The sequence below is a fragment of the Dendropsophus ebraccatus genome, chromosome 3, assembly GCF_027789765.1.
Source record: "Dendropsophus ebraccatus isolate aDenEbr1 chromosome 3, aDenEbr1.pat, whole genome shotgun sequence".
NCBI lineage: Eukaryota > Metazoa > Chordata > Amphibia > Anura > Hylidae > Dendropsophus > Dendropsophus ebraccatus.
Window position 1 is genome coordinate 161,603,698 of NC_091456.1, and position 14,272 is coordinate 161,617,969.

Genomic DNA, 14,272 nt, shown 5'->3' on the forward strand with positions numbered 1-14,272 from the left:
TCATCCTCAGCGCCATCTTTGGAAAATTTGTAGTTAATTAGATATGTAAATGAGGCTGTTTGGTGCACTGAGGGCGGGACTACCACCCCCAGCGCACCAATCTACCCTGGCCAGCCCCTGCTAATTAATGTTTATCCGTCACTCTGCAGTGCCAAAGTGATGTCCGCAATTAGGAGGGGCGGTGTGGGGTGAAGTGTGGTAGACCCGCCCCCACTGCACCAACCCCCCCCCTCCACCATTTACATATCTAAGTAAGTGCAAAAGATATCCAATATCCCTCAAATGCTAAAAAGTCTCACTTTGTAGAACGTTTTCCACATTGGCCTAGGACTTTTGCCTGGTAGTGTAGATTTCACACTTGCAGTATTGAGAGTGTTAATATGTCAGAATACAGCAAAGAAATCTTATATACAGTTTGGCACACAGCATCTCTTCTTGGCCCAAGTATTCCACTATGAAAACAAGGCAAACAATAGCCCCCATTATTAATAAATATAACATACCTATTGTCTCCTGATCATGTTACAGGGGCCGACAAACCGGTAATGTCAATTTGCAGTGCTTGCAATATGTTTGCTGGCTAATCCAAAGAAATTAAAACTCAATTAAAAATTCTGTGACATCAGGTACAGGTTATATCACATCGTTTTACTGCAGAACTTGTGGATGAACCATGACAGTAGCTATAAACTGGTGACATACTGGGAGGGATGCAGCGCCATTATAAATGTTATACTTTTGTCGCGAGTACCGATATAAGGTGCCATGGGGCTCTTCCAGCTGATCAACAACAGATTATGTTGATGGAGGGTTTGGGTGTGATGGAAAATCAAAGGTCAATTTCTTTGTTCTGGGAGAGATAAGCCGCAGCTGCAGCTGACTGACTGTGGTTTCACCCTCCCCTCCTCACAAAGACCACAGGAACGCTCGGCCATGCTGAACATTCCTGCGTATGGGGAGGATGAGACGGCTGAACGATCGTTTGGCCATCAGTTATTTACCTTTAGACCACTGGAGCGTTGGAGGGGGATGACTGACAGGTGTGAAGGTAGAGTCTTCTCCCTGCTCCTTCTCCTCAATGGTGGGAGTCTCAGCAACGAGACCAAAACTTTTAAATATGTCTGTGACATGTCAAAGGTTTAAAGTAATGAGAGATACACTTTAATTGTTTCTGATCATAATTTCAGCTGCATTTATGTTAAAGGGGTTATCCTGGATTAGAAAAAGCATAGCTACTTTCTTGCAAAAACAGCACCACCCCTGTCCTCTGGATGTGTGTGGTATCCCAATTCAGCTCTATTCACTTCAATGGAACCAAGCTGCAAAACCCCACACCCAAACTGAGAACAAGAGTAGAAGAAAGCAGCCATATTTTTCTAAGTCTGGACAACCCCTTTAAAGGCCTGGCTATGACTGAGATTATTCAGTGTTATGCAGTGTTATGCTAGTTCGGTGTCTTATTTTGTGACTGTGCATTAGGATCTATTAAGTTACAGTGCTTATATTATTACGGGAAGGTTTTCAGATCTACCCATTCTATAAAGTGTTTGCTACTGACAAGGATATCATTGACATGTACCTTGAAATGTATAGGCCTAAAACATTGGATCACTGACTAGTATTTTTAAAGGTAACAGAAAACTGATTGAATCCTAAGAGCCGGCAAAGCTGTTCTGTATTACCAGAGATGACTGGATGTCATAACAAAGACTTTGCAGAGAAATACTTGGCCGGCGTACAATCCACATCATGTGCACCTCATGATACCGGGCCTGTTTGGTACCTTCATCTGCCATATGATATAGAGCCCCACATCTACTTTCTCTCTATACTGGTGCTTGCAGCCTCAATGTCTAAGCCCAGGAATAGTATTGGAGGAGAAGAACGACCCTGTGTGTTAATGTCTATGTGTATTTCCAATGTAAATAGGGAGGTTCATGGATGAAAACTATTCTATTTTGTGCTTAACGTACACTTTGCCATTAAGACTTGGCAGGAAGTAGTTATGGCTTTATGGGAGCCAGACAGACTGCTAGGAGTTTCTGCACATGAAAAAAGGAAGTAGCACTCAGTCTCTTCAAAGGACGAGGAAGTTCTGTTCACCTATCAGTGTACAGCCACATTTTCTTCTGCTGATGAGCAAAGAAAACGTCCACATTTTCCTTAAAGAGATGGAGGGCTGCTTCCTGCTTTCATTTATTGGATCGTCCAATGCAATTGGGGCCCTATTACATGGAGCGATAATTGTCCAAATCAGGCCGATTCGGCTGATTATCGCTCTATGTAATAGGGTAATTTTTTTTTCTAGAGTACCCATTTAATTTTTTGGGCTAATGATTGCATATAGAGCTTTCCAGACAAATAGTTTTTGTATCTAGGAGCTTTACCTTGCTGTCTTTTTTTTGTCTGAGACATCTTCATCCTCATTTTCACATATTGTTGCGTTTTATTTATAGGTGTCCTTATTTTGCACTTTGGTTGTTGGTTATCTCCTTAATAATAATTTTTATTTATATAACGCCAACAGATTCGGCAGCACTTTACAAATCCGGGGGTACATAAATGGACAAATATCAGACATATATGTGTGCTATATCCTGCAACCTGCAGCAGCTCCCTGTTCTTGGGATCTTGGGAAAGTTTCTTATCCAGAGCATGCTCATTCTTTTGAGGAAACAGTGAAATTTACTCTCAGGGTTAAGGATAAATCCACACATAAGACATACTGATTTGCTGCAAATTTATTGCATTAAATGAAATGATATAATTTTCAGTGATTAAAAATTTTACAAAATAAAGCTTGTGAGGTTGGCAATAAAGCCGCAGAGCAAAGACTGCAGCCTAAGGCTGGGTTCACACATCGTATGACACCGGCCGTTCGGTGACCCCGCCTGGTCACAGAACATCCAGTGTTAGTGAAGATCATGCATCCTGCAGTACCAGCCTGTTGATCTTCATTTCTGTTGAATTGAGCCGCATCTGCAATTCACCACTGCACACAATGGAGAGTGCAGCTGGAGCCGCACTCTCCATTGTGTGAACTGACATGTCTGTGTGGCCGTTATTCAATGAATAGTGGCTGCACAAAACTGACATGTCAATTTTTCAGAGCATATACTATGTGTATATGCTCCGGACGGGATTCCCTTCATTCACATACAATTTATCTTCTGCATAAATCACGTCTGTTGTTGCAAATTGCAACAATGGCCATGATTTATAAAAAAGATACGATGTGTGAACATGGCATTAAAGTGAATGTACCATTAGGTACATCCCTTTAAGTTTTTTACATAAATAGACCATCGCCAGTGCCGCAAGGCTTTGCACTACTGTACTGACACTGTGTGATGCAAGGAGCTCTGTACTATCACAGCGTGTCAGTACAGTAGCATGAAGATTTAAACTGTTCCGGAGCTATCGGGATCATTATGAATGATGATGCCGGGAGCTCCGAACTCCATTCCGTAGCACGTCATCAGTATTTACAGACTATGCACGGATTGTGTGAATGCCCCCCTCAGAGTACAGTACGCTACAACAATGATCAGGTAGAAAACCTATATAAATAATGATTGTCAATAGGACATCCCATACCAAGGCCAAAATAATTGCCACCCAATCGTAGGTCCCTGATCGAACACCCACAATATTATTTGCAATCACTTCCTTCAAGTTTGACTGAGACCATCTACAGAAAGTCAATAATACCACCTGCTGCTCCCACCTATCCCTATAGGCTGTGACCATAATGTTCAGGGTTGGGCCATCCCAGATTTCTTGTTATATAAGATTTTAGCTAATAAGGAGAGGTAGATAACCTGCCATTACAAAGTATGGCTGATTCGGTTTTGGGGACACTCACTTATTTTTTGGATGTTGGGCATGAGGGACATTATAACAATAGACTTTATTCAGTTGGCAATGGCCTCTGTGTCGCATCTTATAAAAGAGAATGTACTTGTAAAGGGTATTAAAGTCCTGGTGATTGTATCATAGGTGAATCTCCTCTTTATACAAAACATTATTCCCAAGGGCCCCAGATACCGGAAGCCTCAGGGTCACATCTGGGATCATCATCTGGGTAATAGACGGGAACAGAATGATTGCTGTAGTATTCCAGACGTGAAAGAAGCTTCTTCACCACTCCAGGATATTTGTCTGACAAATCCCGCTTCTCTTCAGGATCATGGACAATATCAAATAACCACAGATTCTTTGTCGAAGACTCAAACGATGGGAAATTGTGAACGTCTGAAGAATTTGGTGGAGGAAACCAGCGATCGCAACCTGCACAAAAAGTACAAGAAGAAGACTTAAAGGTATTATACTTTAATTTCATGGGTGTTATTACATCAGGGCAGGCAGATATGCCATCTATTCAGTAGTAGTGGGGGCAATGGCAAATTATGATGAGTGAGTTACTGTGTAGAGTCATTATTTAGGATACTTATTATATATAGACTGAAATTATACAGTGTCTCAACAGTACAGAGGGTGCGGACAGTGTGACTCCATACAAGACCACTAAACGGCATCTTATAAGTCATTCAATGCTCCAGGGGAAAAACAGGGTGTAATGTAGCTCTCCTCAAGGAGGAAAAAAACCAAAAAGAAGCTTTCTCCTCACTGCTGCCTATTGGAGGTGGCATCTCCTCTAATCAATGTTCAATCCTTAAGGGGTAATCTTTTTCTTTAAAATCAACTGGTGTCAGAACGTTATATAGATTTGCTATTTACTTTTATTTAAAAATCTCAAGTCTTCTGGTACTTATCAGCTGCTGTATGTCCTGCAGGAAGTGATGTATTCTTTCTAGCTGACACAGTGCTCTCTGCTGCCACCTCTGTCCAAGACAGGAACTGTCCCAGCAGTAGCAAATCCCCTGAGAAAACCTGTACTGCTGTGGACAGTTCCTGTCTCGAACAGAGATGTCAGCAGAGAGCAACGTGTCAGATTGAATACACCACTTCCTGCAGGACATACAGCAGCTAAGTATGGGAAGACTTTAGATTTTTAAATAGAAGTAGTTTACAAATCTATATAACTTTCTGAAAATGGTTAATATAAAAAACAAAACAAAAAAAAAAACAACGATTTTTGCCGGAATACCCCTTAAAAGTGCCTTGAATCTTGACTGGGGATTATAGGCTGTACTGATAGGGCAAGAACCCTAAAACAACTGTCTACAGATGGGTAACTTTTCCTTCTGGGAGAGTTTGTGGCTTGGTATATAACCAAAAAAGCAGCTGCAGGGGATGGGGGCCATTTAAAGCATCTGCATTATAAGTTCTTTCATTTGCCCTGAAAACAGCTTCAAAGTTGCTAGAAAATAAAAAATCACCAGCAGGCAGGGGAAGGGGGGGGGGGGGGGGGGGGGGGGGTGAAAACGTAGTAAAGTATACTGGGATCTTATGGTAATGTACTGTATGACACTGTACACACTATAAGACACTCAATACCTACACAGTATGGTAGGTTGAAGCCTTCCATTCGAGAATCCTTCCACTGGCAATAAACAGTATGACTAGAGCGTAAGGGTGGTATTACACAGGACGATGATCATTCGGATTTGAACGATAATCGTGTAGTGTAATTGGGTGAACGATTTCAGGTCATTCACCATAGCGGTCATTTGAGATTGTTAATCTTCGAAAAATCGCTTTGTGGAATAGTACCCTAACCTGCTCTCCTGGCTGTTTTGAGGGCACTTCTGCGTGGTCTTTGGGGTTGGGGGTTTTAATGTCCCAATTGGAACTTTTTAAATATTGGCAACTATATAACTGAAGGTAGGAGCTTGTTCTTCAATTAAATAAATCAGAATTTTGAGGCTTTGAGTTGGTTGGGGCTTTGACCCATGTATTTAGATATAGGAAGCTATAAAGATGACTGTAGAGGAGACAAAGCCTGGGTGTCCGTAAAACACAGAGAAAGAAATAATGGATTTACGTAACCGAAAATCTCTCTCCGTAATCTAAATATTTAGAATTTAGACAAAGAGTCTTCAGGGCAAATTCATTTTGCTGAGCAAATGTTGGTGTTTGATGCGCACACACTGACGTTACTGTGGAATACATTGCTTCAGCATTATGGAATGTAAATCTACATAAATAATGACCAGCGATCTGGGAGACGACAATGCAGAACAACATGCCTTGTGCTGTATGGCTTTTATTCCAGATTTTCACGGCACATTTCATAGTGTTTACATCATGGCACAAAAAAAGGGAAGTAAAATAAATACTATTGACTTCCTAAACCGTGGCCTCTATAAGTCACAGAAATCTGGATGCTGAGGCTGAGCAGTCTCACATACAGTAGTTGGAATACCAGGTGTCAGGTTTACATTTACATCTGTAGTGTAAGAACTACTCAACTAGTTAACATTCTTCTACCACTTAAAAGCTTCTTAACCATGTGAAAGCCTCTCTCTGTGTCTCTCTCTCTCTTTATATATAAATAAATATGAAAACAGAATATTGGCCGCAGAAAAAGACTACCTGGCCCATCCAGCCCACCAAGTATCCAACCGTTTTGTTTCTACAGTTGTTATGCAGACTTGTGTTTCCATGGTAACAGACTACAAAAAGACCCTTGGGTAGTCTGATCCAGAGATCATAAATGTTTCCTATTGGTGGTGGACTTCTTGCCACCATACATTTGATAAGAAAGCAAGACAAACTGGAGAAACATAAGGGAGTATTACTGTGGGATCAAACTACACAGTATTTGTTTTAAAGTGAATGTACCACTTAAGCACTGGGGGCAGGCCTGTCGCCCCCCCAGTGTGACGCCCCCCACCTTTTCCCCCCACTATGTGATTCCATTAGAATCAAAGGAGCCGCGTTGTAGAGGGGAGGGGTAATCGTCACATTGTGGGCCAGCGTGCCTGCTCCCACTGCTTTATGCAAGGCCAGGCGCCATGAGTGGGAACCGGGGAGCGGTTCAAAAAAATGGCCACAGCACCGGCATCCCTGCGCCGGCACTGGTCTATTCATGTAAAAAAAAAAACTATGTACTTGTGGTACATTCGCTTTAACCAAGGAGATGTGTAGCTCTACATAGGAGCCGCAGATGCAAAAAAAATATTTTATATCTATATTGGGAATATTGCTCAGGTAATATTGGTTTATTAAAACTAACTGTTTTCTCAGGCACGTTCTACCTCAGGCCTTGATAATGTGGAAAAATTCTCTTTTATTAAGGGCCACATTTCCGTGGTCAGAGCTGTACTAATGCTACTGCATTGGTTGGGTTGACCACCAGTTGACCATGGGCTGGATTGGCCATTGCTTACTTATCCTGAATGTATGGATCACACCACAAGTTTTGTCAAATAAGTTCTCGCCCCTATCCCTAAAGTAAGAGGGCCGATGGTTTAAAATTATTATTCTGTATTCTGAGTGATTTGGGTACGTCAGTTTCTTGGTGTAAGGGTTAATAGCATTTATAGTGTCTGCTGTGCTTATTCCTTGATAATATAGAGGAGTGGTACCTGGATTTCCAGTCAGTAGTTTCCATTTCCCGTGTCGAATTGCACCATGAACTGATACATTAAACAATGAATTTTCAGCACGAATGCCTTTGGACAAGGTTCTTCTCATCTCAACTGTGGAGCCTGCAGAGAAAAAAAAAGTGGTATATATATTCAATTACATCCTGTAACCTTAACACTTTACAGCTACATCAATCACCAGCCTGTGACACATATGTACTATACAGCATAGAGAAGACGTCTCCAACCTGTGCAACACCACCACTCACTGCATGTTCTGACAGCCTAGAGCTGGTTTTGTACCAGTAGTAACGGAAGAAACTGGTTTGCACAATGTACACATCATATGCCTTTTGGAACGTTTTTGACTATATTTTTTTCAGAGATATTCTAAGGTTTTATGTAAAATTATAACCTGTTGTCTCAGGGCTATTGAAGATAAATCCATTTTGAAATAAACTGTTAGAGAATTCTAAGGGTGGGCTGCCATGTAGGACCCTCATCTGTTAGCCAAAGCAAAGTGTGGCTACAAAGAGTATCTCTCGCATCAGTGCAAAAGAGAATAAAAAAAAAAATATATATATATATCTTTTTTTTAAATGAGGTTCTTAGCAAAGCATTTAATCAAATAGAATGTACCATTTAACCACATTAAGGTGAACCCCAGAGAGATGGTCCCTATACTAGCAATGGCCTCTCTCAGACTACAGTATATTTCTACATAAGTGGACATAGGATCTAAATAGCACTAGCACTTTCTCACACTGTGCAGTGTTGCCATGGCTAACGTACAATTTCAATTGAACAGACTGCAAAACCTACACCCAAACTGAGGATAGGAGTGATGCTGTATGACAGTGGACATGTTTTTGTAAGCCTAAATAGATAGCAAACCTCATCGTACTACACTGCAAATCCTAGTAATATCAATGAGAGTGACCCAAAAATTGTGTTTTTAGCTTTCCGGCTAGCTCAAACAGGTTGAAATGGGCTGGGGGAAGGGGGGGGGGGGGGGGGGGGGGGGGTCTGGATCTAAATCTGCCTTAACTTTTGATATGTTGCTTCCAATGGTGAGACTAATAATTCCTTCCATACTTGTTATTAACTATTTAGTCTCTTTCCCCCAGTCCTGAGCTGCTGCTTTCTGCTGAAAACACAAACATCTGTGATCGAGCTTTTCTCTCTGTCTCCCCCCTTGTCTCCGCTCCCTTCAGAGACAGTAGATTTAAGTCCCTGACTTGCTTTATCTGCTTATTTTGTAGCTTCTTTGTAATGCAGGGAGGGCTAATCACAGTGAGTTCATCAGCACTTGACCTCAGATTAATCCTCCAAGCATTACAAAGAAGCTACAAAATTGCAGATAAAGCCAGTCAGGGACTTGTTTACATCATCTCAGAAGGGAGGGGGGAGGCAGAGAGAATAGCTTGCACACAGATTTTTGTATCTTCAGCAGAAAGCAGCAGCTCAGAACTGGGGGAAGGAGACTGAATAGATAATAACAAGTATGGAATGAATTGTTAGTCTGACCATGGGCAGCAACATATGAAAAGTTATGTTTGAGTGGAATACCCCACTAAATGTCCCTGATGTGAATACTTCTTTAGGGCTACCATAATGAGGATGTGGTTAGTATTTCAAGGGGGAGATCAAGTGCAAAACATTATCCTATATTTAGAATCGCCCTCAAACTTTTCTCCAAAGTTAATCAAAGTAATTTATTTTGCGGTTGCCCATTCACGCAACTGCTTATATTCATTGGCACCAACCAAATTCTAACTGAGCATTAAATACACCAAACAAAAACACAAAAATAGAGAACAAAGAATAAAAACTACAAACATTTCAAAGCCCAGAGCAACTAATGACTGCTACAGAGACAAGACCTCTGCTTCAGCAGATATCAGAAGATATCACTTTGCTGTGTCAGTAATACTTGTATATAGTAATGTCATTTGTAAGGTTCCTTGTGTCAGGTGACATTTATCAGGCTGAATAATGGTACCAAATGACAAAGCAAAGTTAATTGTAAACAAATTTAGTTCTTACTATTCTGCTTCAGAGAAGAAAGGATATGAAAAATAGCTCTCACACCTCTTATGCAAAGAGATGTCCCTTGAAGTCAAGTCTCACTCTATCAGAGAGTCTTAGAACATTGACTGAACGTTGATATTATGATATTCATATTATGTCAAGCCAAACAATCTCTCCAAAAGCAAAGACGATCTTTGGTCAGCTGTTTCGGAGTTGTTGCCCCTCTTCAGTGCAGAGCAGGGTGTTGGCTGGCTAGTAAGAGGCCCGAGAGCTATTTACATATACTTTCTTTCCAGAATTCCCAGTGGAGAAGCAATGGCCCATAAGTCTCCACTCGTCTGGATAACCCCTTTAAGAAGAACTCTCATTAACCAGCCAACACCCTGCTCTGCACTGAAGAGGAGCAACAGCCCTGAAACAGCTGTCTGCAGATGTGATGTCTTTCCTTTTGGAGAGATTGTTTGGTTTGACATAATATCCCCAGTCAATGTTCTAAGGGTCCTATCACATGGACCAATGAAGGCTTGATCAATATTGTAAACGAGCGCCAATCTACTAGATTTACTGAGCCTATTAGACATCCTGATAATCACTTTGCAAGGGCTGCACGGACATAGTTAGCGATGTCCGTGCAGCCCTTGCCCAAATAGTTAATACATTACCTGTCCACGCTCCTGGCCTTCTGCTGACCTCTGCGTGCTTCTCTGTCCCGCGGCTACCACTTCAGAACAGCCTGTCTGAGCTGACAGACCGCTCAGCCAATCACTGGTCGAGACCACCGTGGCCAGTGATTGGCTGAGCAGCCTTCCAGTTCAGACAGGCCGCTCGGAAGCTGCAGCCGCGGCGCTGGGACAGGTATTGTCTTAACTGTTTGTTCAATCGTCAGCCATTGGCCGTGCATCACTATCACACATAGCAATGCGCAGTCGGCAGCTGATGATTTTAGGTCTGGACCTAAAGAAACAATTAGCCGATTATCGTTTTATTGGCTGATCGTTGTCTCTATTACACGGAGAGATAATTGTCTGAATCATGTCGATTCGGCTGCTTATCGCTCAATGTAATAGGGTCCTAAGACTCCACACATCTTTATGACGGATTCTAGTACCTATTCTGCTTCAAGGAGGCATACTACTATTACTAGTTACAGGTATTGTATTACCAAAGGTCACTTACATAACATACAAACCGATGAAGAAACAACAACTGAACCTCAAATTTATCTAAATGTAACAAAATCTTTATTTAGTTAAAAAACACATATGACAGAACAGGGACAGGAAAGAAGCAATGGATCGCAACTGGAGAAATATTAAAAACAAAACGACAACGAACATACAAGCAGTATGTTCGTTTTCGTTTTGTCCGTTGTCGTTTTGTTTTTAATATTTCTCCAGTTGCGATCCATTGCTTCTTTCCTGTCCCTGTTCTGTCATATGTGTTTTTTAACTAACTAAAGATTTTGTTACATTTAGATAAATTTGAGGTTCAGTTGTTGTTTCTTCATCGGTTTGTTAGTTCTTGACTAGAACCCAATACACATGCTTTAATTCTTACTCAGCCTCTCATCTTCTATATGGGACTATTAAGGTGATAGATTGAGGGCACTCTGTGTAACTTAAATTCTGTGTACACTCACATAACATGTATGCAACTCTAGAAGACTAAAGAGTACACCCTGCCTAAAAGGTGTCAAGTAGGAAGGTTTCTTATTGCTTTAGCGTTTCACTCTTTTTTTCTCTTGGATCACCACTTTAAGGGAAGATTTAGGAGATGGGACACCCTGGAAGCCAGTAATTGGCTGAATTGGTGGGTCCTGCTCCAACTTCTTGTCTCAGAAGCAGGTAGAATAGGGACCAGAAGGTACTGCAGGACTGGAGGGAACCAAGCATAACTTTTTCTACAGCCAATCATTTTACGAAGTTTTGGGGATACAGAAATACCCCTTTAAGAGGTGCACCCTTCAAAAGTTTGGCATAAGGTCCAATGCTTTCTAGCTATGTCAATGGAAACAGGTGGATGTAATCCATTGAAGTCTATCAAGAGTTTATCAAATACCAAGCCATAGACCGGACAGAAAAAGCTTCTAGTATTCTTATAACAGGACAAAGAACACACAACAGATCAATAATAAGCAATAAGGAAGCATACTACGGATAAGGAGCAGAGATAAACCCCAAAGGTCATGGTCTACAATGACAATTCCCAAAGCCCTGGAGAGGAGGAAGGAAGCCGTTATTGACAGAAGGGATGATGCAGTACAGGAGAATTTCTATGGAAAATAAGAGAAAAGGTAGATAACTGTAATAGGCCAGATATCTATAGTAGGTGCTACATCGTCTTCTAATCCAATCTGGAATATGCTGTACTGGTGGACAAATTTGTTCCACCCGCATTATACAATATCCTGACAATGGGTCTCATCTAAATGTATGGCATATGATGCATGCTCTGCCATTGTTCAGAGGGGCATGTGGCTATTGGGTATGTTATCAGTACGGCTGACAGCACTGTTAGGAGAGGGAACGCACTTTAGATGCCCCTGTACACTTTTATAAGAGAATTGGCTTTGCAACCACATACTGTATCTGTTTGCGTCTAAATGCAGAGATGAAAACTAAGAAATTGATCAATTATATTTGGGAACTATGGAAATTTTTATGTATAGGTGCCAGCTGCCTCAGAGTATGATAAACTACAAGCCTTGGGTACTAGGGCCAGGTATGACCGCTTGACCAGCTATAGTTACATCAATGAATAGATTATAAATAGGTCACTGTATTCAGTATATGGGATGATTGTGCAACTCTCTCTTGTAGAAATTCAACCTTTCAGAAAGAGAGTTCCTTTTAAAGGAGAAGTCTGGCCTCCGTTTTTTTTTTTTTTAAAAAGGCCGGGACATGGGGGAAGTAACAAAGGGTATTAACTCACCTCTCCCCGTGCCTCTTCAGACCTGTATCACCGCTCCGGGACCCCTGCCGGGCTCCAGGATTTCCAGCACTGCACACAACACAACATGGCTGATGGATTGGCTGCTCAGCCAGTCACCATTCCAGTCACTGATTGGCTGAGCAGACTGTCCATCAGATGGGACGGGCATCCCCCCCTGTGTCGTGACATGGTCACAACTTGGAGAAAAAAAATGCCCAAAAGTGGTAGATGCATGCATGTTTACTTCTCGAAAATGTGGCTGTGTTTGAGTCAGGTGGGCTTTGTGGCAAAGATGTGGTATGGTACCCCCCACAAAATCTTTTGCCCAAGGGCTCAACCTACTTTGATCATCCCTGGTTACACCCCTGCCTTCTGATAAGCCTTATAAACCCACAGTCTCTATAGCAGTCAGTTCTTTTTCAGGATATAAACAGAATGTCCGAGTTCCTCATCCATTTTTATGGTGCAAGTTGAAAGACTCTGGTTTCCTTCAATGAACATGTTATTTGAAGACCACAAGAATCAGATATCTCAATGAGAAGTGTTTTGGGTGCATTGCATGCCTCTGCTCTGTGGTCAGAAGGCTGGGAGCAGATTGCTGGCTTTTATAAATCCCTGGGATGTGGGTATATATGTATACAAATCAAGGCCTGAAGTAATCTCTAAATAGTTAACATACGAGAGCTGCAGAACCACCTTTTCTAATATTAGTAACAATTCTGCAATGTGAAACGGGATCTGCATCTAGGAGAGTATGACCGTCGTAGGATACACAATAATATGACGATGATCTGAACAATTGATAAAGGTCATTTGCTGGGGATCAATCATTTTCACTTCCACCCTTTGAGATCTCATGCCTATCGCTGACGCTGCATATATACTGTATATGAGAATGCACATGTCCATTTAAGTATGTGTAGTAGTTCTACAGACGCCAGTGTGGACAATTATAAAGTAATTTCTGCAATATCACTACAACCATGGAACCAAGGAATACATTAATGTGAACAGCATAAAACTAAACAAAACCCAATAACCAAAGCAAAAACAGTGAGGAAGAGTGGGAGCTTAATACCATTGAGAATAGGTAAAGAAGGGGCTTCCTATCTCCTTACATTTTTAACCCCTCTAAATCAGTCTTCACCTCTAATCATTTATGGATCCTCTTCCCATCGAACCTAAGCTCCTCCTCCAGCTCCCTCCCCTGCAGTCCCTGACACTATCCATAGGCTGGTCAGTGCCTTCTATCATCATCACCATTAGCTTCTGAGCAGTGACATAACTGGAATCAATGAGAAAATCAAGCTTTGGTCTTAGTTGATACCACACCTAAAGTGCAGCCTTTATGGCCTGGGGTTCTGTCTTGGATCAAAAAGGTCTGGGGCTAAGAAGTTCCAGCAACCCCTTTAAGCTGTTAGTTCCATTATATTCTAAACTAACCTTGTGACCCCACAAAGGGACAAATGTTATCTCAAGGTACTCATCTCTGGTTACTAGCTACTAAAAAATTATTGCCAAGACCCTAGTTGATCCAATACATTCCAACTGAATTATATGTTGAACCCGGATAGATATTCACTAAAGATGAATGAATTTACAGTAATAATAAAGCGATGCGCTTCGTTAACTCAATGGTCGGCTTGTCAACTGGCAGCCTTTGAACTCTGTCCCAGTTTCCCAGGACTGGACCAAGCTTTTCCAGGCATCCGGAAAAAAGCGGCACGGAGTTTAAAGGCAGTCGGCTGACAAGCCAACCGTTTGTTAAAGAGGACCTGTCACCCCCTGTGTCGGGGTGACAGGCTCCCGACCCCTGT

The 14,272-nt window shown here is 41.7% G+C and overlaps 1 protein-coding gene across 1 annotated transcript in view; it reads right to left on the reverse strand.

Annotated features, from left to right (window-relative positions):
- Positions 1-2,726: 2,726 nt before the first annotated feature.
- The window catches only part of ARSB (arylsulfatase B), an 89,433-nt gene continuing 77,887 nt past the window's right edge, over positions 2,727-14,272 (reverse strand). The window contains exons 7-8 of the mRNA XM_069963031.1: positions 7,494-7,616; positions 2,727-4,290 (exon numbers count right to left, since the gene is read on the reverse strand). Of these exons, the coding sequence (XP_069819132.1) occupies positions 4,025-4,290; positions 7,494-7,616 (389 nt within the window). The 3' untranslated portion in view covers positions 2,727-4,024. The remainder of the gene's footprint in view (positions 4,291-7,493; positions 7,617-14,272) is intronic.